General features: G+C 58.3%; 2 protein-coding genes across 4 annotated transcripts in view; both read right to left on the minus strand.

Moving 5' to 3' along the window:
• Positions 1 to 3,497: 3,497 nt before the first annotated feature.
• Positions 3,498 to 24,205, minus strand: polh (polymerase (DNA directed), eta). 3 transcript variants are annotated; one of them, XM_041187225.1, is made up of 10 exons: positions 24,056 to 24,205; positions 22,644 to 22,778; positions 19,119 to 19,345; positions 18,856 to 19,028; positions 17,462 to 17,565; positions 16,775 to 16,894; positions 16,431 to 16,554; positions 14,075 to 14,140; positions 11,379 to 11,551; positions 3,498 to 5,080 (listed from the first exon to the last, which is right to left on the minus strand). In XM_041187225.1, the coding sequence occupies exons 1-10, from the start codon at positions 24,199 to 24,201 to the stop codon at positions 3,808 to 3,810; spliced, it is 2,541 nt and encodes an 846-aa protein (XP_041043159.1). In that variant the 5' UTR covers positions 24,202 to 24,205; the 3' UTR covers positions 3,498 to 3,807. The 3 variants fall into 3 exon arrangements, with proteins under 3 accessions (XP_041043159.1, XP_041043161.1, XP_041043160.1); XM_041187227.1 differs by having other exon boundaries at positions 19,119 to 19,295; positions 24,056 to 24,193; XM_041187226.1 differs by lacking the exon at positions 16,775 to 16,894.
• Positions 24,201 to 24,211, minus strand: part of LOC121278082 (kinesin light chain 1-like) — a 119,232-nt gene continuing 119,221 nt past the window's right edge. Inside the window, exon 13 of the mRNA XM_041188143.1 lies at positions 24,201 to 24,211. Within this exon, the coding sequence (XP_041044077.1) occupies positions 24,201 to 24,211 (11 nt within the window).

The raw sequence follows: 24,211 nt of genomic DNA on the forward strand, positions 1-24,211 counted from the left end.
CACTCACTGACCCCAAACACACACTCACTGGCCCCAAACACACACTCACTGGCCCCAAACACACACTCACTGGCCCCAAACACACACTCACTGGCCCCAAACACACACTCACTGGCCCCAAACACACACTCACTGGCCCCAAACACACACTCACTGGCCCCAAACACACACTCACTGGCCCCAAACACACACTCACTGGCCCCAAACACACACTCATGATCCCCACAGGGCACTGGCCCCAACCCAAACACACACTCACTGACGCCAACCCAAACACACACTCAATGCCCCAAACACACACTCACTGATTCCCACAGGGCACTGACCCCAAACACACACTCACTGATTCCCACAGGGCACTGACCCCAAACACACACTCACTGACCCCAAACACACACTCACTGGCCCCAACCCAAACACACTCAATGCCCCAAACACACACTCAGACACCAAACACACACTCACTGACCCCAAACACACACTCACTGACCCCAACCCAAACACACACTCACTGACCCCAAACGCACACTCACTGCCCCAAACGCACACTCACTGACCCCAAACGCACACTCACTGACCCCAAACGCACACTCACTGACCCCAAACGCACACTCACTGACCCCAAACGCACACTCACTGACCCCAACCCAAACACACACTCACTGCCCCAAACACACACTCACTGACCCCAAACACACACTCACTGACCCCAAACACACACTCACTGACCCCAAACACACACTCACTGACCCCCCACAGGGCACTGGCCCCAAACACACACTCACTGACCCCAAACACACACTCACTGACCCCAATCCAAACACACACTCACTGACCCCAAACACACACTCACTGCCCCAAACACACACTCACTGATTCCCACAGGGCACTGACCCCAAACACACACTCACTGACCCCAAACACACACTCACTGACCCCAAACACACACTCACTGATTCCCACAGGGCACTGACCCCAAACACACACTCACTGACCCCAAACACACACTCACTGACCCCAAACACACACTCACTGACCCCAAACACACACTCACTGATTCCCACAGGGCACTGACCCCAAACACACACGCACTGACCCCAAACACACACGCACTGACCCCAAACACACACGCACTGACCCCAAACACACACGCACTGACCCCAAACACACACGCACTGACCCCAAACACACACGCACTGACCCCAAACACACACGCACTGACCCCAAACACACACGCACTGACCCCAAACACACACGCACTGACCCCAAACACACACGCACTGACCCCAAACACACACGCACTGACCCCAACCCAAACACACACTCACTGATCCCCACAGGGCAGTGACCCCAAACACACACTCACTGACCCCACACACTCACTGACCCCAACCCAAACACACACTCACTGATCTCCACAGGGCAGTGACCCCAAACACACACTCACTGACCCCAAACACACACTCACTGACCATAAACCCACGCACACTTACCCCAAACCCACGCACACTTACCCCAAACCCACGCACACTTACCCCAAACCCACGCACACTTACCCCAAACCCACGCACACTTACCCCAAACCCACGCACACTTACCCCAAACCCACGCACACTTACCCCAAACCCACGCACACTTACCCCAAACCCACGCACACTTACCCCAAACCCACGCACACTTACCCCAAACCCACGCACACTTACCCCAAACCCACGCACACTTACCCCAAACCCACGCACACTTACCCCAAACCCACGCACACTTACCCCAAACCCACGCACACTTACCCCAAACCCACGCACACTTACCCCAAACCCACGCACACTTACCCCAAACCCACGCACACTTACCCCAAACCCACGCACACTTACCCCAAACCCACGCACACTTACCCCAAACCCACGCACACTTACCCCAAACCCACGCACACTTACCCCAAACCCACGCACACTTACCCCAAACCCACGCACACTTACCCCAAACCCACGCACACTTACCCCAACCACACGCACACTTACCCCAACCACACGCACACTTACCCCAACCACACGCACACTTACCCCAAACCCACGCACACTTACCCCAAACCCACGCACACTTACCCCAACCGCACGCACACTTACCCCAACCGCACGCACACTTACCCCAACCGCACGCACACTTACCCCAAACCGCACGCACACTTACCCCAAACCCACGCACACTTACCCCAAACCCACGCACACTTACCCCAAACACACGCACACTTACCCCAAACACACGCACACTTACCCCAAACACACGCACACTTACCCCAAACACACGCACACTTACCCCAAACACACGCACACTTACCCCAAACACACGCACACTTACCCCCCACAGGGCACTGACCCCCAAACACTCACTGACCCCAAACACACACTCACTGACCTCCCTCCCACAGGGCACTGACCCCACACACTCACTGACCCCAAACACACACTCACTGACCCCAACCCAAACACACACTCACTGACCTCCCCCCCACAGGGCACTGACCCCAAACACACACTCACTGAACCCCCACAGGGCACTGACACAATCACTGGTTCCCCCACCACTGCCCCAGCCCCACTCTTGTCTGGCACTTTTACACTGCAGCTTGTGGCCTCCATGTATGAGGAGGGGGAATAAAACCAGCCTGAACGCCCAGATTCCCCTCTCCGCCTGAACGCCCAGGTTCCCCTCTCCGCCTGAACGCCCAGGTTCCCCTCTCCGCCTGAACGCCCAGGTTCCCCTCTCCGCCTGAACGCCCAGGTTCCCCTCTCCGCCTGAACGCCCAGGTTCCCCTCTCCGCCTGAACGCCCAGGTTCCCCTCTCCGCCTGAACGCCCAGGTTCCCCTCTCCGCCTGAACGCCCAGGTTCCCCTCTCCGCCTGAACGCCCAGGTTCCCCTCTCCGCCTGAACGCCCAGGTTCCCCTCTCCGCCTGAACGCCCAGGTTCCCCTCTCCGCCTGAACGCCCAGGTTCCCCTCTCCGCCTGAACGCCCAGGTTCCCCTCTCCGCCTGAACGCCCAGGTTCCCCTCTCCGCCTGAACGCCCAGGTTCCCCTCTCCGCCTGAACGCCCAGGTTCCCCTCTCCGCCTGAACGCCCAGGTTCCCCTCTCCGCCTGAACGCCCAGGTTCCCCTCTCCGCCTGAACGCCCAGGTTCCCCTCTCCGCCTGAACGCCCAGGTTCCCCTCTCCGCCTGAACGCCCAGGTTCCCCTCTCCGCCTGAACGCCCAGGTTCCCCTCTCCGCCTGAACGCCCAGGTTCCCCTCTCCGCCTGAACGCCCAGGTTCCCCTCTCCGCCTGAACGCCCAGGTTCCCCTCTCCGCCTGAACGCCCAGGTTCCCCTCTCCGCCTGAACGCCCAGGTTCCCCTCTCCGCCTGAACGCCCAGGTTCCCCTCTCCGCCTGAACGCCCAGGTTCCCCTCTCCGCCTGAACGCCCAGGTTCCCCTCCGCCTGAACGCCCAGGTCCCCCTCTCCGCCTGTACGCCCAGGTCCCCCTCTCCGCCTGTACGCCCAGGCGCCCCTCTCCGCCTGTACGCCCAGGCTCCCCTCTCCGCCTGTACGCCCAGGTTCCCCTCTCCGCCTGTACGCCCAGGTTCCCCTCTCCGCCTGAACGCCCAGGTTCCCCTCTCCGCCTGAACGCCCAGGTTCCCCTCTCCGCCTGAACGCCCAGGTTCCCCTCTCCGCCTGAACGCCCAGGTTCCCCTCTCCGCCTGAACGCCCAGGTTCCCCGCTCTGCCTGTACGCCCAGGTTACCCTCCGCCTGTACGTCCAGGCCCCGCTCCGCCCGGCTCTCAGTTCTGGTTTATTTTAAAGTACGAGTCCAAAGTGCGCTCTGAGCTGACCCGGGGCCGTTTACCCCCAGGTACTAACTGTCTCGCTGCCTTTTTCTTTAGGCATCCAGTGGAGCTGGCAGGAGCCTGTGGGCTGGGAGGGGGTGAGGGGGGCGCAGAGAGGGACTTTTGCAGGTCAAGAGCAAAATGGAAATCCTCGTGCTCAGGCATTTCCCAGGGAGCCTTGTGCTCACCACACTTCACACACCGTAGCAGCAACTCTGGAGAGAGGGCCGCAGAGGATGGCCAAGGCTGGGGAAGGGACTGGGGTTCCTCAAGGGGGGATCCGGGGGTCTCTAGGGTGTGGACTCGGTGAGACTCCGCAAGGGGGGATCCGGGGGTCTCTGGGAAGTGGACTCGGTGAGACTCCGCGAGGGGGGATCCGGGGGTCTCTGGGAAGTGGACTCGGTGAGACTCCGCAAGGGGGGATCCGGGGGTCTCTGGGGTGTGGACTCGGTGAGACTCCGCAAGGGGGGATCCGGGGGTCTCTGGGAAGTGGACTCGGTGAGACTCCGCAAGGGGGGATCCGGGGGTCTCTGGGAAGTGGACTCGGTGAGACTCCGCGAGAGGGGATCCGGGGGTCTCTGGGAAGTGGACTCGGTGAGACTCCGCAAGGGGGGATCCGGGGGTCTCTGGGAAGTGGACTCGGTGAGACTCCGCAAGGGGGGATCCGGGGGTCTCTGGGAAGTGGACTCGGTGAGACTCGGCAAGGGGGGATCCGGGGGTCTCTGGGAAGTGGACTCGGTGAGACGCCGCAAGGGGGGATCCGGGGGTCTCTGGGAAGTGGACTCGGTGAGACTCCGCAAGGGGGGATCCGGGGGTCTCTGGGAAGTGGACTCGGTGAGACTCCTCGAGGGGGGATCCAACGAGGGCTTTGCTCTTGAAGAATGATGGTCTCATTGGGAAACTTTGTCCAGTTGTCACGTGACCTTTGAGTGAGGACAGCCCGGTCACAGGGGTCGTTGTGGCATCAGGACATGACCTGACCCTCTGGAAGTACGAAGCAATAGTTCCTGCTCCGGGCTTCCTGTGCCCGGCACTGCCCTGTGCCACCTTCCCTGAGGGAGCTCCCTCCGCCCCAGCCCCTCCCTCCGCCTGGGATGGAGAGCTGCGACTGGCTGCCTGTCGGGATCTTCCATCGTCGCTGAGGAACTGACTGATGCGCATTGCTGAGGTTGGGAAGGGTTCAGAGAATTTACTGGTGGCCAGGCAGAGACTGGTGACAGCTGGGAACCTGAGTGAGAAAAGAGTCCAGGAATCAAAACCAGTCATAAATATCTCATCAACTCCCTCATCCCAACGCCCCCTGTACACTCTCCCCTATCACTGACTGTACCCACCCATTTAATCCCCTCCCACAGCCCCATGTACACTCTCCCCTATCACTGACTGTACCCACCCATTTAATCCCCTCACACAGCCCCATGTACACTCTCCCTCTATCACTGACTCTACCCACCCACTGAATCCCCTCCCACATCCCCCTGTACACTCTCCCCCTATCACTGACTCTACCCACCCATTTAATCCCCTCCCACATCCCCATGTACACTCTCCCCCTATCACTGAGTCTACCCACCCATTTAATCCCCTCCCACAGCCCCATGTACACTCTCCCCTATCACTGACTGTACCCACCCATTTAATCCCCTCACACAGCCCCATGTACACTCTCCCTCTATCACTGACTCTACCCACCCACTGAATCCCCTCCCACATCCCCCTGTACACTCTCCCCCTATCACTGACTCTACCCACCCACTTAATCCCCTCCCACAGCCCCATGTACACTCTCCCCTATCACTGACTCTACCCACCCATTTAATCCCCTCCCACATCCCCATGTACACTCTCCCCTATCACTGACTCTACCCACCCATTTAATCCCCTCCCACAGCCTGTGTTTACTCAACTATTCCCCGTGCTGAGGTCCACATTCCCATCCCTTTCTGGATGAAACACTGACCTACAGACTGAGTTATCACTTTTCATTCAGTCCCAAACATCCCCCTGGAGTCTCTGATGGCCATTGTAATTCTGTACCCCAATCCCAGTCCAACTCGCTGCCCTCCTCCTGCTCTCTGACTTTACACTCATGGACTGAGTGTCGCTCGTGAGGCCAACCTGCGTTGCCCATTCCTAAGAGTACAGGAGGGGCAGCAGATCCCCCAGAATCGTTGGAGCAGGGTTGAGGGGCCAAATGATCTCTCCACGCTCCCATTTCCTATGTTCTATGTCCTCTGCTCGCTTGCTGTTAGGAAGAGGCCAAATGACACTGTGAAGCAGTGAACCTGGACTGAATTAATGTTTTCTATAAATATATTAATTGCTGGCATGACGAATTAGGATATTTCTCTCCGTCACAAGAAAGCCATTGTGATTGAAATGTGCTCCTCAGGGATAGCGAGTGTGGAGGACAGCCAAGTTCAACAGGACAAGCACAGATGCTCTGAGGGTTGGAACAGGGACAAGTGATAAATCACATCACAACTCCCTTACTCAGCGCACCGCCTGTCACTCACTCCCCGCACCGCCTGTCACTCACTCCCCGCACCGCCTGTCACTCACTCCCCGCACCGCCTGTCACTCACTCCCCGCACCGCCTGTCACTCACTCCCTCACTCCCCGCACCGCCTGTCACTCACTCCCTCACTCCCCGCACCGCCTGTCACTCACTCCCTCACACCGCCTGTCACTCACTCCCTCACACCGCCTGTCACTCACTCCCTCACACCGCCTGTCACTCACTCCCTCACACCGCCTGTCACTCACTCCCTCACACCGCCTGTCACTCACTCCCTCACACCGCCTGTCACTCACTCCCTCACACCGCCTGTCACTCACTCCCTCACACCGCCTGTCACTCACTCCCTCACACCGCCTGTCACTCACTCCCTCACACCGCCTGTCACTCACTCCCTCACACCGCCTGTCACTCACTCCCTCACACCGCCTGTCACTCACTCCCTCACACCGCCTGTCACTCACTCCCTCACACCGCCTGTCACTCACTCCCTCACACCGCCTGTCACTCACTCCCTCACTCCTCACACCGCTTGTCACTCACTCCCGGCACCGCCTGTCACTCACTCCCTCGCTCCCCGCATCGCCTGTCACTCACTCCCCGCACCGCCTGTCACTCACCCCCTCCCTCCCCACACCGCCTGTCACTCACTCCCTCGCTCCCCGCATCGCCTGTCACTCACTCCCCGCACCGCATGTCGCTCACTCCCTCGCTCCCCGCACCGCCTGTCGCTCACTCCCTCGCTCCCCGCATCGCCTGTCGCTCACTCCCTCGCTCCCCGCCGGTCCCTCCCTCACTCCCCACGCCGCCGGTCACTCCCTCACTCCCCACGCCGCCGGTCACTCCCTCACTCCCCACGCCGCCGGTCACTCCCTCACTCCCCACGCCGCCGGTCACTCCCTCACTCCCCACGCCGCCGGTCACTCCCTCACTCCCCACGCCGCCGGTCACTCCCTCACTCCCCACGCCGCCGGTCACTCCCTCACTCCCCACGCCGCCGGTCACTCCCTCACTCCCCACGCCGCCGGTCACTCCCTCACTCCCCACGCCGCCGGTCACTCACTCACTCCCCACGCCGCCGGTCCCTCCCTCACTCCCCACACCGCCGGTCACTCCCTCACTCCCCAAGCCGCCGGTCACTCCCTCACTCCCCACGCCGCCGGTCACTCCCTCACTCCCCACGCCGCCGGTCACTCCCTCACTCCCCACGCCGCCGGTCACTCCCTCACTCCCCACACCGCCGGTCCCTCCCTCGCTCCCCACACCGCCGGTCACTCCCTCACTCCCCACACCGCCGGTCCCTCCCTCACTCCCCACACCGCCGGTCCCTCCCTCACTCCCCACGCCGCCGGTCCCTCCCTCACTCCCCACACCGCCGGTCCCTCCCTCACTCCCCACACCGCCGGTCACTCCCTCGCTCCCCACACCGCCAGTCACTCCCTCGCTCCCCACACCGCCGGTCACTCCCTCGCTCCCCACGCCGCCGGTCACTCCCTCGCTCCCCACGCCGCCGGTCACTCCCTCACTCCCCACGCCGCCGGTCCATCCCTCACTCCCCACACCGCTGGCCGGTCACTCACTCCCCACACCGCCGGTCACTCCCTCACTCCCCACGCCGCCGGTCACTCCCTCACTCCCCACGCCGCCGGTCCATCCCTCACTCCCCACACCGCTGGCCGGTCACTCACTCCCCACACTGCCGGTCACTCACTCAATCCCCACACCACGGGCCAGTCAATCCCTCGCTCCCCACGCCGTCGGTCACTCCCTCGCTCTCCACACCGCCGGTCACTCCCTCGCTCCCCACACCGCCGGTCACTCCCTCGCTCTCCACACCGCCGCTCCCTCCCTCGCTCCCCACACCGCCGCTCCCACCCTCACTCCCCACACCGCCGGTCACTCCCTCGCTCCCCACACCGCCGGTCACTCCCTCGCTCCCCACACCGCCGGTCACTCCCTCGCTTCCCACACCGCCGGTCACTCCCTCGCTCCCCACACCGCCGGTCACTCCCTCGCTCCCCACACCGCCGCTCCCTCCCTCACTCCCCACACCGCCGGTCACTCCCTTGCTCCCCACACCGCCGGTCACTCCCTCACTCCCCACACCACTGGCCGGTCACTCACTCCCCACACCGCCGGTCACTCCCTCGCTCCCCACACCGCCGGTCACTCCCTCACTCCCCACACCACTGGCTGGTCACTCACTCCCCACACCGCCGGTCACTCACTCATTCCCCACACCGCCGCTCCCTCCCTCACTTCCCACACCGCCGGTCACTCCCTCGCTCCCCACACCGCCGGTCACTCCCTCGCTCCCCACACCGCCGGTCCCTCCCTCGCTCCCCACACCGCCGGTCACTCCCTCGCTCCCCACGCCGCCGGTCACTCCCTCGCTCCCCACACCGCCGGTCACTCCCTCACTCCCCACACCGCCGGTCACTCCCTCACTCCCCACACCACGGGCCAGTCAATCCCTCACTCCCCACACCGCCGGTCCCTCCCTCACTCCCCACACCGCCGGTCACTCCCTCACTCCCCACACCGCCGGTCACTCCCTCGCTCCCCACACCGCCGGTCACTCCCTCACTCCCCACACCGCCGGTCACTCCCTCACTCCCCACACCACGGGCCAGTCAATCCCTCACTCCCCACACCGCCGGTCCCTCCCTCACTCCCCACACCGCCGGTCACTCCCTCACTCCCCACACCGCCGGTCACTCCCTCGCTCCCCACACCGCCGGTCACTCACTCGCTCCCCACACCACGGGCCAGTCAATCCCTCACTCCCCACACCGCCGGTCACTCCCTCACTCCCCACACCGCCGGTCACGTCACTCCCTCACTCCCCACACCGCCGGTCACTCCCTCGCTCCCCACACCGCCGGTCACTCCCTCGCTCCCCACACCGCCGGTCACTCCCTCACTCCCCACACCGCCGGTCACTCCCTCACTCCCCACACCGCCGGTCCCTCCCTCACTCCCCACACCGCCAGTCACTCCCTCGCTCCCCACACCGCCGGTCACTCCCTCGCTCCCCACACCGCCGGTCACTCCCTCGCTCCCCACACCGCCGGTCACTCCCTCGCTCCCCACACCGCCGGTCCCTCCCTCGCTCCCCACACCGCCGGTCACTCCCTCACTCCCCACACCGCCGCTCCCTCCCTCACTCCCCACACCGCCGGTCACTCCCTCACTCCCCACACCGCCGGTCACGTCACTCCCTCACTCCCCACACCGCCGCTCCCTCCCTCACTCCCCACACCGCCGGTCACTCCCTCACTCCCCACACCGCCGGTCACGTCACTCCCTCACTCCCCACACCGCCGGTCACGTCACTCCCTCACTCCCCACACCGCCGGTCCCTCCCTCACTCCCCACACCGCCGCTCCCTCCCTCACTCCCCACACCGCCGGTCACTCACTCGCTCCCCACACCGCCGGTCACTCCCTCACTCCCCACACCGCCGGTCACTCCCTCACTCCCCACACCGCCGGTCACTCCCTCGCTCCCCACACCGCCGGTCACTCCCTCGCTCCCCACACCGCCGGTCACTCACTCATTCCCCACACCGCCGGTCACTCCCTCACTCCCCACACCGCCGGTCACTCCCTCGCTCCCCACACCGCCGGTCACTCCCTCACTCCCCACGCCGCCGCTCCCTCCCTCACTCCCCACACTGCCGGTCCCTCCCTCGCTCCCCACACCGCCGGTCACTCCCTCGCTCCCCACACCGCCGGTCACTCCCTCGCTCCCCACACCGCCGGTCACTCCCTCACTCCCCACACCGCCGGTCACTCCCTCACTCCCCACACCGCCGGTCACGTCACTCCCTCACTCCCCACACCGCCGCTCCCTCCCTCACTCCCCACACTGCCGGTCACTCCCTTGCTCCCCACACCGCCGGTCACTCCCTCGCTCCCCACACCGCCGGTCACTCCCTCACTCCCCACACCGCCGGTCACTCCCTTGCTCCCCACACCGCCGGTCACGTCACTCCCTCACTCCCCACACCGCCGGTCACTCCCTTGCTCCCCACACCGCCGGTCACGTCACTCCCTCACTCCCCACACCGCCGCTCCCTCCCTCACTCCCCACACCGCCGGTCACTCCCTCACTCCCCACACTGCCGGTCACTCCCTCGCTCCCCACACCGCCGGTCACTCCCTCACTCCCCACACCGCCGGTCACTCCCTCACTCCCCACGCCGCCGGTCACTCCCTCACTCCCCACACCGCCGGTCCCTCCCTCACTCCCCACACCGCCGCTCCCTCCCTCACTCCCCACACTGCCGGTCACTCCCTCGCTCCCCACACCGCCGGTCACTCCCTCACTCTCCACACCGCCGGTCACTCCCTCACTCCCCACACCGCCGGTCACGTCACTCCCTCACTCCCCACACCGCCGCTCCCTCCCTCACTCCCCACACTGCCGGTCACTCCCTCACTCCCCACACCGCCGGTCACGTCACTCCCTCACTCCCCACACCGCCGGTCACGTCACTCCCTCACTCCCCACACCGCCGGTCACGTCACTCCCTCACTCCCCACACCGCCGGTCACGTCACTCCCTCACTCCCCACACCGCCGCTCCCTCCCTCACTCCCCACACCGCCGCTCCCTCCCTCACTCCCCACACTGCCGGTCCCTCCCTCGCTCCCCACACCGCCGCTCCCTCCCTCACTCCCCACACCGCCGGTCACTCCCTCGCTCCCCACACCGCCGGTCACTCCCTCACTCCCCACACCGCCGGTCACGTCACTCCCTCACTCCCCACACCGCGGGCCAGTCACTCCCTCACTCCCCACACCGCCGGTCACTCCCTCACTCCCCACACCGCCGGTCCCTCCCTCACTCCCCACACCGCCGCTCCCTCCCTCACTCCCAAACCGCCGGTCACTCCCTCACTCCCCACACCGCCGGTCACTCCCTCACTCCCCACACCGCCGGTCACTCCCTCACTCCCCACACCGCCGCTCCCTCCCTCACTCCCCACACCGCCGGTCACTCACCATGCAGCCTGGTGACTTGCTGCCCTGTTAAATCCTTTGATCAATGATAAGGCATCCTTTGCAATCCTCTGAGATTGATACTGTGACAGGGCACAGCACCGGGAGAAACTGGTGCTTTTCCCGGCTCCCTCCAGCCGCACCACCACCGACAGCAGTTTCCCCACACGCTGGTTCTACAGGGGATACAAGATCTCCATCAGCAATCCACCTGAGCTTGCACAGGGGTCCCGCGCTCGCTCACCCCATCCCACGGGGGGTCCCGCGCTCGCTCGCCCAAGGGGATTGCACACTCACTCACCTGATCCCAAGGGGATCCCACGCTCACTCGCCTGATCCCAAGCTCACTCGCCTGATCCCAAGGGGATCCCACGCTCACTCGCTTGATCCCAAGGGGATCCCACGCTCACTTGCCTGATCCCAAGGGGATCCCGTGCTCACTCGCCTGATCCCAAACAGTGATTCCACACTTGCTGACCTGATCCTGCAGTGATCTCTCATCTGATGCCAAAGTGAACTCACACTCGCTCAAGTGATCCTGCAGTGATCCCACTCTTGCTCACCTGATCCCATAGTGATCAAATATCGTGATCCCTCACCCAGGCTCACGATCGATTAGTGATCCCACACCTGATCCCGTATATCGAGCTCACGCTCAGTCTCCCATTCCCATGCAGTGATCCCACACTCGTTCACCAGATCTCTCAGTGATCCCACACAACGATCCCTCACGCAGTCTCTTGCTCCCACACACTGACCCCACACAAGGATACCCGATCCCACACCATGACTCCCTCACCCAGTCTCATAATCCATTGCAGTGATCCCACACTTGGTCACCTGATCTTGGACAGCGATCTCTCAGTTGCTCACCTAATCTGCTCAGTGATCCCACAGTCACTCACCGGATCACACACTGTGATCCTACACTCGTTCACCTGAGGCCCCAAAGCAATCTCACACTCGCTCACCTGATCTCACACAGTGATCCTACACTCTTTCATCTGAGACCCCAAAGGGATCCCACACTCGCTCACCCAATCCCGCAAAGTGATCACACATTCGATTACTCGGTGCAGTACAGACGTGCCATAGCCGAGCACCCGATTCCGCACAGTGATCTCATGTCACGTCTGTCGAGTGTGTCCTGTGTGAACTCAAGTGCCATCGTTCATAGCTGAGTCCAGACCTTGAGTGTTAGCAGAGAAGTCAACCACTCTGGATATTAAACACATGCACGCAGATGCAGATGTATGCAGAGGTCAGGCAGGTGCACTGGGGACAGAATTTGGGGTCTGCTGTGCTGTGTGTCTTATGTGGGTAGCACACTCATCTGTGAGGCAGAGGTTAATGTACTCAAGCCCCACTCCAGTCACATGACAACTAAATGCAGGCTGACACTCAATGTGCAGTACTGAGGGAGCACTACATTGTCGGAGGGTCAGTACTGAGGGAGTGCGGCACTGTCAGAGGGTCAGTACTGAGGGAGTGCGGCACTGTCAGAGGGTCAGTACTGAGGGAATGCGGCACTGTCAGAGGGTCAGTACTGAGGGAGCGCCGCACTGTCAGAGGGTCAGTACTGAGGGAGCGCTGCACTGTCAGAGGGTCAGTACTGAGGGAGTGCTGCACTGTCAGAGGGTCAGTACTGAGGGAGTGCTGCACTGTCAGAGGGTCAGTACTGAGGGAGTGCTGCACTGTCAGAGGGTCAGTACTGAGGGAGTGCTGCACTGTCAGAGGGTCAGTACTGAGGGAGTGCCGCACTGTCAGAGGGTCAGTACTGAGGGAGTGCCGCACTGTCAGAGGGTCAGTACTGAGGGAGTGCGGCACTGTCAGAGGGTCAGTACTGAGGGAGTGCTGCACTGTCAGAGGGTCAATACTGAGGGAGTGCCGCACTGTCAGAGGGTCAGTACTGAGGGAGTGCCGCACTGTCAGAGGGTCAGTACTGAGGGAGTGCGGCACTGTCAGAGGGTCAGTACTGAGGGAGTGCTGCACTGTCAGAGGGTCAGTACTGAGGGAGTGCGGCACTGTCAGAGGGTCAGTACTGAGGGAGTGCGGCACTGTCAGAAGGTCAGTACTGAGGGAGCGCCGCACTGTCGGAGGGTTAGTACCGAGGGAGCGCCGCACTGTCAGACGGTTAGTACTGAGGGAGTGCTGCACTGTCAGAGGGTCAGTGCTGAGGGAGTGCTGCACTGTCAGAGGGTCAGTACTGAGGGAGTGCTGCACTGTCAGAGGGTCAGTACTGAGGGAGTGCTGCACTGTCAGAGGGTCAGTACTGAGGGAGTGCTGCACTGTCAGTGGGTCAGTACTGAGGGAGTGCTGCACTGTCAGAGGGTCAGTACTGAGGGAGTGCTGCACTGTCAGTGGGTCAGTGCTGAGGGAGTGCTGCACTGTCAGAGGGTCAGTGCTGAGGGAGTACTGCACTGTCAGAGGGTCAGTACTGAGGGAGTGCTGCACTGTCAGAGGGTCAGTACTGAGGGAGTGCTGCACTGTCAGAGGGGTGGATGAAAAGATTCCACAGCCAGTATTTCAAATAAGGGTTGGGAAGGAGAGAGGCAGATTGTCTGGTGGCCCTGGGCTAATATCTACTCCTTAATCAACAGCCGGAAACATGTGATTTGGTCTTTCTTCCACTTCTGTTTCTGGGATCTTGCTGTGCAGAGGTTGGCTGCCATGTGTTTTATACAAAAGAGGAAGGTCACCTGCTCCCTGTCCTTGTTCAGTCTCTCCTCCAGTTCAGTGGCGAGCTGCAGGAGCCAGTGCTTCACCTTGAGAAGAGAAAGCCATGAGAGAAACAGAACATCCCACAGCTCTCCCCGTTACCCAAACCCGGATACCCTCACCGACCGGGGGAAATATCCCACACCTCTCCCCGTTACCCCAAACCCGGATACCCTCACCGACTGGGGGAAATATCCCACATCTCTCCCCGTTACCCCAAACCCGGATACCCTCACCGACCGGGGGAAATATCCCACACCTCTCCCCGTTACCCCAAACCCGGATACCCTCACCGACCGGGGGAAATATCCCACATCTCTCCCCGTTACCCCAAACCCGGATACCCTCACCGACCGGGGGAAATATCCCACACCTCTCCCCGTTACCCCAAACCCGGATACCCTCACCGACCGGGGGAAATATCCCACATCTCTCCCCGTTACCCCAAACCCGGATACCCTCACCGACCGGGGGAAATATCCCACACCTCTCCCCGTTACCCAAACCCGGATACCCTCACCGACCGGGGGAAATATCCCACAGCTCTCCCTGTTACCCATACCCGGATACCCTCACCGACCGGCGGAAATATCCCACACCTCTCCCCATTCCCCAAACCCGGATACCCTCACTGACCGGGGGAAATATCCCACACCTCTCCCCGTTACCCAAACCCGGATACCCTCACCGACCGGGGGAAATATCCCACAGCTCTCCCCGTTACCCAAACCTGGATACCCTCACCGACCGGGGGAAATATCCCACACCTCTCCTCGTTCCCCAAACCCGGATACCCTCACCGACCGGGGGAAATATCCCACAGCTCTCCCCGTTACCCAAACCCGGATACCCTCACCGACCGGGGGGAAATATCCCACATCTCTCCCCGTTACCCAAACCCGGATACCCTCACCGACCGGGGGGAAATATCCCACACTTCTCCCCGTTACGCAAACCCGGATACCCTCACCGACCGGGGGAAATATCCCACACCTCTCCCCGTTACCCAAACCCGGATACCCTCACCAACCGGGGGAAATATCCCACACCTCTCCCCATTATCCAAACCCCGGATACCCTCACCGACCGGGGGAAATATCCCACACCTCTCCCCGTTACCCAAACCCGGATACCCTCACCGACCGGGGGGAAATATCCCACAGCTCTCCCCGTTACCCAAACCCGGATACCCTCACCGACCGGGGGAAATATCCCACACTTCTCCCCGTTACCCAAACCTGGATACCCTCACCGACCGGGGGAAATATCCCACAGCTCTCCCCGTTACCCCAAACCCGGATACCCTCACCGACCGGGGAAATATCCCACACCTCTCCCCGTTACCCAAACCCGGATACCCTCACCGACCGGGGGAAATATCCCACACCTCTCCCCGTTACCCAAACCCGGATACTCTCACCGACCGGGGGGAAATATCCCACAGCTCTCCCCGTTACCCCAAACCCAGATACCCTCACCGACTGGGGGAAATATCCCACAGCTCTCCCCGTTACCCAAACCCGGATACCCTCACCGACCGGGGGAAATATCCCACAGCTCTCCCCGTTACCCCAAACCCGGATACCCTCACCGACCGGGGAAATATCCCACACCTCTCCCCGTTACCCAAACCCGGATACCCTCACCGACTGGGGGAAATATCCCACACCTCTCCCCGTTACCCAAACCCGGATACCCTCACCGACCGGGGGAAATATCCCACACCTCTCCCCGTTACCCAAACCCGGATACCCTCACCGACCGGGGGAAATATCCCACACCTCTCACCGTTACTCAAACCTGGATACCCTCACCGACCGGGGGAAATATCCCACACCTCTCCCCGTTACCCCAAACCTGGATACCCTCACCGACCGGGGGAAATATCCCACACCTCTCCCCGTTACCCAAACCCGGATACCCTCACCGACCGTGGGGAAATATCCCACAGCTCTCCCCATTCCCCAAACCCGGATACCCTCACCGACCGGGGGAAATATCCCACACCTCTTCCCATTCCCCAAACCCGGATACCCTCACCGACCGGGGGAAATATCCCACAGCTCTCCCCGTTACCCAAACACTCAGATCTGTGAACAATCACGCACGCGCTCAAACACATGCACCTCCCAACCCCCACACCTCCCCAACCCGCCCAATGCCTGCGCTCCCCTCTGGGGAAGAGAATTCCTCTCACTAACGCCCCATGGAGAGGCAAATTCCTCCTTATCTCCATCTGAAATGGGAGGCTCCCTTATTCTCAAACTGTTCCCCCAGTTCTGGATTTCCTCCCCCCCCTCACTGCCCCTCTCCAGTCTGGGTGTCTGACTCTCGTACCTGCTCACAACTGCTCAGGGCCTCGGTACCGAGAAAGTTCTTGCTGCACCCAATGGACTTGGGGAGCTGCCGAGCTCGGACAGGTTCAAACTCCACTCCACGGCACAGGTCAAACAGCCAACTCCTGAAACACACACAACAGGGGTTAGGGACACAGGCCGGCGGGAGGGGGGTGGGGAGGGGGTCGGGGAGGCCGGCAGGAGGGGGAGGGGAAGGGGGGTCGGGGAGGGGGTTCGGGGAAGGGGAGGGCGGTCGGGGAGGGGGAGGGGGCTCGGGTGTCGGGGAGGGGGAGGGGGGGTCGGGGAAGGGCAGGGTGAGGGGGACAGGGCTGGGGTTTTTCTTACCCGGTTCTCTCTCCGAACTCGGCCTGGAGCTGACGCTCTGGGAACTCTCGGAGTTGCCCCACGTACTTGACGTTGAGTTGCTGAGTGACAGACTCTCCCAGCTTCCCACCCAGATTGCGGCTGAAGCAACGAGAGAACGGAGAGGTCAGTGGGTCAGCGGGTGCAAAGTTCACTTGGCGGAATGGTTTTCAGGAGACGAAGGCTCGGCATTGCGAGGCTAGTGAAGCCAGGGGTCCGGGGACTCCACACCCTACCCCAACCCTGCCCCCCCCCCACCACCCCCACCCCTCTCCGAGCCTCGGGTCCATGAGATGAGGCAGCGATGCTCAATGTGAGCGTGGGAGTGAGCCACAGGGGCATCAGACAGCAGAGACACAATCGCTTTCTGGGCAACGTCCTGACCATAAACTCACCAAAAACAAATTGTCTGTAACCTCGTCACCCAGCAGCCAGGGAGGGGGGTGGGCTGACAATTGGTATCCGAGCCAATCCTCTCCCTCTCTCCGGTGCCTCTGCTCTCTGTGCAGTGTCACCCAGCTTGGGAGCATGTAGCTGGACTTGAGGAGGACTGAGTCCGCAGAGCTCAGCTGCCCATTCCCGTGTCTGACACCCCGCCCCTGCCCCCCCACACACCCCACCCCCCCCCTCCCAGATCAGAGCTGCAACATAGGCAGGCAGTGGGCTTACATCTTGCCGATGGGCAGCGTGTCGAAGAGGCCTGTCACAGAGCACATCGGCAGCAGTGTCTGACGGTTTGGCTTATTCAACCCGCAGCTCAGCTTGGCCAAGACCTACACACGTAAAGCAGACGGTTAGAGAGCTGGCAACACTCGTACAAAACCAGAAAGCAGGTTTAACAGTTAGGCAGGAGTGAGATACAGACTGGAATCTAATCGAAGGGTTCGGGGAGGTTTATATATAGAATAACAGATACCCGGGAGTGAGTTACAGGCTGGAATCTAATCGAGAGGTTCGGGGGGGGGTTTATATATAGAATAACAGATACACGGGAGTGAGTTACAGACTGGAATCTAATTGAGGGGTTCAGCGGGTTTATATATAGAATAACAGATACCCGGGAGTGAGTTACAGACTGGAATCTAATCGAGGGGTTCAGGGGGTTTATATATAGAATAATAGATACCCGGGAGTGAGTTACAGGCTGGAATCTAATCGAGGGGTTCAGCGGGTTTATACATAGGATAACAGACACCCGGGAGTGAGTTACAGGCTGGAATCTAATCGAGGGGTTCAGCGGGTTTATATATACAATAACAGATAACCGGGAGTGAGTTACAGACTGGAATCTAATCGAGGGGTTCAGGGGGGTTTATATATAGAATAACAGATACCCAGGTGTGTGTTACAGACTGGAATCTAATCGAGGGGTTCGGGGGGGTTTATATATAGAATAACAGATACCCGCGAGTGAGTTACAGACTGGAATCTAATCGAGGGGTTCGGGGTGGTTTATATATAGAATAACAGATACCCGGGAGTGAGTTACAGATTGGAATCTAATCGAGGGGTTCGGGGTGGTTTATATATATAGTAACAGATTCCCGGGAGTGAGTTACAGACTGGAATCTAATCGAGGGGTTCGGGGTGGTTTATATATAGAATAACAGATACCTGGGAGTGAGTTACAAGCTGGAATCTAACCGAGGGGTTGGGGGTGGTTTACATATAGTATAACAGATACCCAGGAGTGAGTTACAGGCTGGAATCTAACTGAGGGGTTCGGGGTGGTTTACATATAGAATAACAGATACCCGGGAGTGAGTTACAGACTTCAATCTAATCGAGGTGTTCGGAGGGGTTTACATATAGAATATCAGATACCCAGGAGTGAGTTACAGACTGGAATCTAATCGAGGGGTCCGGGGGTGTTTTATATATAGAATAACAGATACCCGGGAGCGAGTTACAGACTTCAATCTAATCGAGGTGCTCGGGGGGGGTTTATATATAGAATAACAGATACCCGGGAGTGAGTTACAGCCTGGAATCTAATCGTGGGGGTTTAGCCTGTCTAATCAGGGGTGGGAGGGTGGGTTCATCCTGGCGTACTTGGGATTTACCTTGTTGTGTGATATACCAGCTGAACATCTGTATCCAGTCTCTGCCTCCACAGCTGCTCGCATCTCCTCCACTATCAGTGCTCCAGCTGTAAGCTGGAGATCAGGACTGTCCTGGTCACAGTGACCGGGAAGGGAATCGAGCCATGCCTCAATCCCAGCTCTCCGCTGCTCTTCTGCAAGGACAGACACGGCCAGTTAACACCGAGCGGGTTTAGTGGGAACGGCTCACTTTGTGCTCCCCCTCCCACTCCCTAGGTACAAACCTCTCTGAGCAGCCGGGTCTCCGGATTGCTGAACGGGGTGGTGCTGGGTAAAACCTTCCACAAAGGTGGTTTTCAGGAGGCTGCGATCAAGCCGCTGGCCTTGTATCTGCCTCACACGTTGCCGCGCTGCAGCTGTCAGATCCACATAGGCCTCGTCGATGCTGGCACGCTCTATCACTGCAAACCGAGACATCACTGCAATCACCTGGACACTGGCCTCCCGGTACCTGCCCGTGGTGTGCACCCAGGAGACGGGGGATTAATGCAGAATGGGAATAGGCTGTTAGTCAAAAATCAGCAACAACCGGCATTTATATAGCACCCTTCATGTAGTTAAAACATCTCCAGCTGCCTCACAGGAGCAATGATCAAATAAAATGACACTCAGCTACACAAGGAGATATTAGGGGAGATCGTTAAAAGCTCGATGGAAGAGGTCGGTTTTAAAGAGCAGAGTGATGTGGAGGGGTTTTGGGGAGGGAATTCAAGAGCAAAGGGCCCAGGGAATAGAAGGCACAGTCACCTTTTAGTCTCTCCAGGATATGCACGAGGCCTGAATTGAAGGAGTGCAGGTCTCTTAGAGCAGATGGAGGGGGGCCCAGAGGGGGAGGGGGAGGGGGGCCCGGAGGGGGAGGGGGAGGGGGGCCCAGAGGGGGAGGGGGAGGGGGGCCCAGAGGGGGAGGGGGACGGCCATGAAGGGAGCTGGTGCATGAGAGCAAGCAGAAGGATGGTAGGGGAGCAGAAGAACCAGGAGCTGGAGTGGACCGTTCGGCCCATCCGGCCTGCTGCACCATTCTAAACCATCATGGCTGATCCTGGTTTCAACTCCATTTTCCCGCCCACTCCCTTAATTCCAAAAATCTGTCCACCCCAGCTTTAAACGTATTCAACGATGGAACATCCACAACCCTGTGGGGTGGAGAATTCCAAAGATTCACAACCCTTTAAGTGAAGTAATTTCTCCTTATCTCAGTCCTAAATGATCAGCCCCTTATCCTGAGACTGAGCCCCCGTGTTTTAGACTCCCCGACCGGCAGAGACAATCTCTCAGTGTCCACCCTGTCAAACCCCTTCAGAATCTCACAGGATTCAATCAGTTCGTCTCTCATTCTTCTAAACTCCAGAGAATACAAGTCCAATTCACTCAGCCTCCCATCATAGGACACCCCCTCATTCCAGGGACCAAGCTAGTGAACCCTCACTGTACCACCTCCAATGCAAGTATATCCTCCCTGAAATGTACAGACCAAATCTGCTCACAGTACTCCAGATGTGGTCTCACCAAAACCCTGCACAACTGGAGCAAGATTTCTTTATTCTTGGACTCCAATCCCCTTGCAATAAAGGCCAACACACCATTTGCCTTCCCAATTGCTTGTTGCACCTGCCTGCTAACTCTCTGTGCTCCTTGTACAAACACACCCAAGTCTCTTTCAGCATCAACACTTACAAGTTTCACACCTTTTAAAAATATTCTGCCTTTCTATTCTTACGACCAAAGTGAATAACTTCACCCTTCCCTACATTATACTCCATCTGAAATCTTGTTGCCCACTCACTTACCCTGTCTACATCTCTTTGCAGCCTCTCAGTGTCCTCCTCACAGCTTAGCTTCCACCTAGCTTGGTATCACCAGCAAACGTAGATACATTACTCTCTGTCTCTTCATCTAGGTCATTAATACAGATTGTAAATAGCTGGGGCCCCAGCACTGATCCTTGTGACACTCCACGATTCACTGCCTGACAGCTTGAAAAAGCCCCGTTTATGCCCACTCTCTGCTTTCTATTCATTAACTAATCCTCCACCGGTGTTAAAATATTACCCCCAGCTGCATAAGCCACTTATCTTGCCTTTTAACCTTTTGTGTGGCACCTAGGTATACCACATCTACTGGTTCCCCTTTATCTACCCTACCAATCACATCCTCAAAAAAACTCTAATAAATTTGTCAAACAGGATTTCCCCTTAGTAAAACAGTTTTGACTTGTTCTAATCATACTCTGCTTTCCTAGCTGCATTGAGACTTGCTTAGTAACAGGTTCCAGCATTTTCCCAAACGTTAAGTTAACTGGCCTTTAGCTCACTGTGTTCTCTCTCCCTTCTTTCTTGAAAAGTGGTATATTATTTGCCAACTTCCAATTTAATGGGACCATTCCTGAATCTAAGGAATTTTGGAAAATCATAGCTAGCACATCCACTATCGCTGTGGCTATCTCCTGTAGAGCCCTTGGGTGTGGACCATCAGGTCCTGGGGATTAGTCATCATGAAATCCACAGTGGGCGAGCTGTTATCTGTGCTCGTTGTGATTTTCAAAGCCTTTATGAGGCAGACCCTAACTTAAAAAACAAACTAAAAGCTTCAGTTTCTGGGAAAGGTGGGGTATAAGCCTGGAGTCCTGACTGCAACATCAGACTTTTGGAAAGTCAGCCCCTGTGATCTTAGGTTGCTAGGGAAATGAAAGATAATTGGGAGATGCTCCAGGCTGTCAGAGACGGGATTTCAGCAAGAGGTCAGGGCAGTATGGTCACACCGAGGGGCTGTGCAGCTGAGCTGGCGAACTAAAGACCGGCGATAGCGAAATGAAGTTTTTCCCAGATCTGGCCACACCATGTGTTGGGGTGTGGTTGAGTGGACAGATGAAGCGACTCCAGGGAACCTACACCATCTGGACTTCCTGAAACATGAAGGTTTTTTCTCCTTTTTCAATTAGGGCTTTGAAACCAAAGTTAGTACAGACTCGCAAACTCCAGATTTCATCACAGGCAACAGAGTTTTTAAAAATTCTTTCATGGGACTAGACCAGTATCTATTGCCCATCCCTAGTTGCCCCTTGAGAAGGTGGTGGTGAGCTGCCTTCTTGAACCGCTGCAGTCCATGTGGTGTAGGTACACCCACAGTGCTGTTAGGGAGGGAGTTCCAGGATTTTGACCCAGCGACAGTGAAGGAATGGTGATATATTTCCAAGTCAGGATGGTGAGTAGCTTGGAGGGGAACTTCCAGGTGGTGGTGTTCCCATCTATCTGCTGCCCTTGTCCTTCTAGATGTTTGTGGTCGTGGGTTTGGAAGGTGCTGCCTATGGAGCCTTGGTGAGTTCCTGCAGTGCATCTTGTAGATGGTACACACACTGCTGCTACTGTGTGTCGGTGGTGGAGGGAGTGATTGTTTGTGGATGGGGTGCCAATCAAGCGGGACTGCTTTGTCCTGGATGGTGTCGAGCGTCTCGAGTGTTGCAGGAGCTACACACATTTGGGCAAGTGGAGAGTATTCTATCACGCTCCTGACTTGTGCCGTGTAGATGGTGGACAGGCTTTGGGGAGTCGGGAGGTGAGTTACTCACGACCAGAATTCCCAGCCTCTTAGTTTTGAATAACCTCCAGTTCAGAGAGGATGGAATGTGGGAGATCAGCCAGGAGTGCATTGGAATAGTCAGGTTTAGCGAAAACAAAGGCGGGGGGGTGGGGGGGAGGTGCCTGCAGAGAGGGGGTGAGGGGAGAGGATGGACATTACAAACCAGGACCTACTTGCTGAGGTCGGCCTTGCCATGAGCCTCTGGGATACGAGCCAGCAGAAGTTGGGGACACTTCTTCTTTGCTTCAACACCTCTCATTCCCCTGGTCACCCCATACGCTCGAGCTTCATAGCTGACAGCAATGATCCTGCAATCGTTATGAAGAAACAAAGGCATCAACAGAGCAACAAGGACCCAAAACACTATCCACTCACAAAAAAGTAAGGAAGGATGTGAAGGCATTACGGTGTGTGGGAAAGGTTCATGAGAATGGATCCAGGGATGAGGGACTTCAGTTATGTGGACTGATCGGGGAAGCTGGGACTGTTCTCCTTGGAGAAGAGGAAGTTGAGAGGAGATTTGATAGAGGTATTCAAAATCATGAGAGGTCTGGACAGAGTCGGTAGGGCGAAACTGTTCCCATTGGTGGAAGGATTGAGAACTAGAGGGCACTAATTTAAGGTAATTGGCAAAAGAAGCAATGGAGAAATGTTTCCTACAGCAAGCGGTTAGGATCTGAAATGCACTGTCTGAGAGTGTGGTGGAGACAGGGTCAATCGAGTGGTTAGGATCTGAAATGCACTGTCTGAGAGTGTGGTGGAGACAGGGTCAATCGAGTGGTTAGGATCTGGAATGCACTGTCTGAGAGTGTGGTGGAGACAGGGTCAATCGAGTGGTTAGGATCTGGAATGCACTGTCTGAGAGTGTGGTGGAGGGAGGGTCGATTAAGGCTCTCAAGATAGAATTGCATTGTTACATGAAAAGTAAAAATTTACAGGGCTGCAAGGGAGTGGCTCTTGGTGAATTGCTCCTTCAGAGGAGCAGCACAGACACGATGGGCTGAATGATCTCCTTCGGTGATGTAACAATTCAATAATTCTATGAACATTGTACGTGCATGACATTTAGGAAGGACAGGAAGTTAGGAAAAGCTGGAGGGGTGGCGCTGTTAATTAATGTATTTGCACATTAGAGAGGGGATGACCTAAGTTCAGGAAACCAGGATGTGGAAACGTTTTGGGTTGAGATGAGGAATGATAAAGACAAGGAGTCTCCTGTGGGAGAGGTGTAACCATGTAAATTAACCCTTAAAGCCTAAACTGAAGGCTGATTTACCCACGTTTAGTGTAACTGCCAGCCACTTGAGAGAGCAGTCAGAGTCAATCGCGTTTCCGTGGGACTGGAACACATGAGAATGACATTTCTTTCCTCAAAGGGCATGAGTGAACTGCTTGGGCTTCATGACAATCTCTGACAGCGGAGTTTTATTAACAGGTTTATTAAACAGAGCAGGACCCAGCATCGTTAACATGAAGAGTATCAAACAGAACAGGCCACTGGGGGAGCTGGACGCCGGGGGCTGGGGGCTGGGGGCCTGGGGCAGTGAAGCAGACATATGGAATAAGGCCATGCTGATTTACATACCCGCCTCCCTGCCAGGTTTTATACTGGGCCACAGCACACGGCTTGCCCCGAAGCTCAGGATCGCTCTTCTGTTCAACCTGGACATAGAAACAGTCCATGTCGATCAGGGCGACCACACGGTCCTGACCACGGCCAACGGTCTCCATCAGCACCAGC

This window comes from Carcharodon carcharias, chromosome 5 (assembly GCF_017639515.1).
Source record: "Carcharodon carcharias isolate sCarCar2 chromosome 5, sCarCar2.pri, whole genome shotgun sequence".
Classification (NCBI taxonomy): domain Eukaryota; kingdom Metazoa; phylum Chordata; class Chondrichthyes; order Lamniformes; family Lamnidae; genus Carcharodon; species Carcharodon carcharias.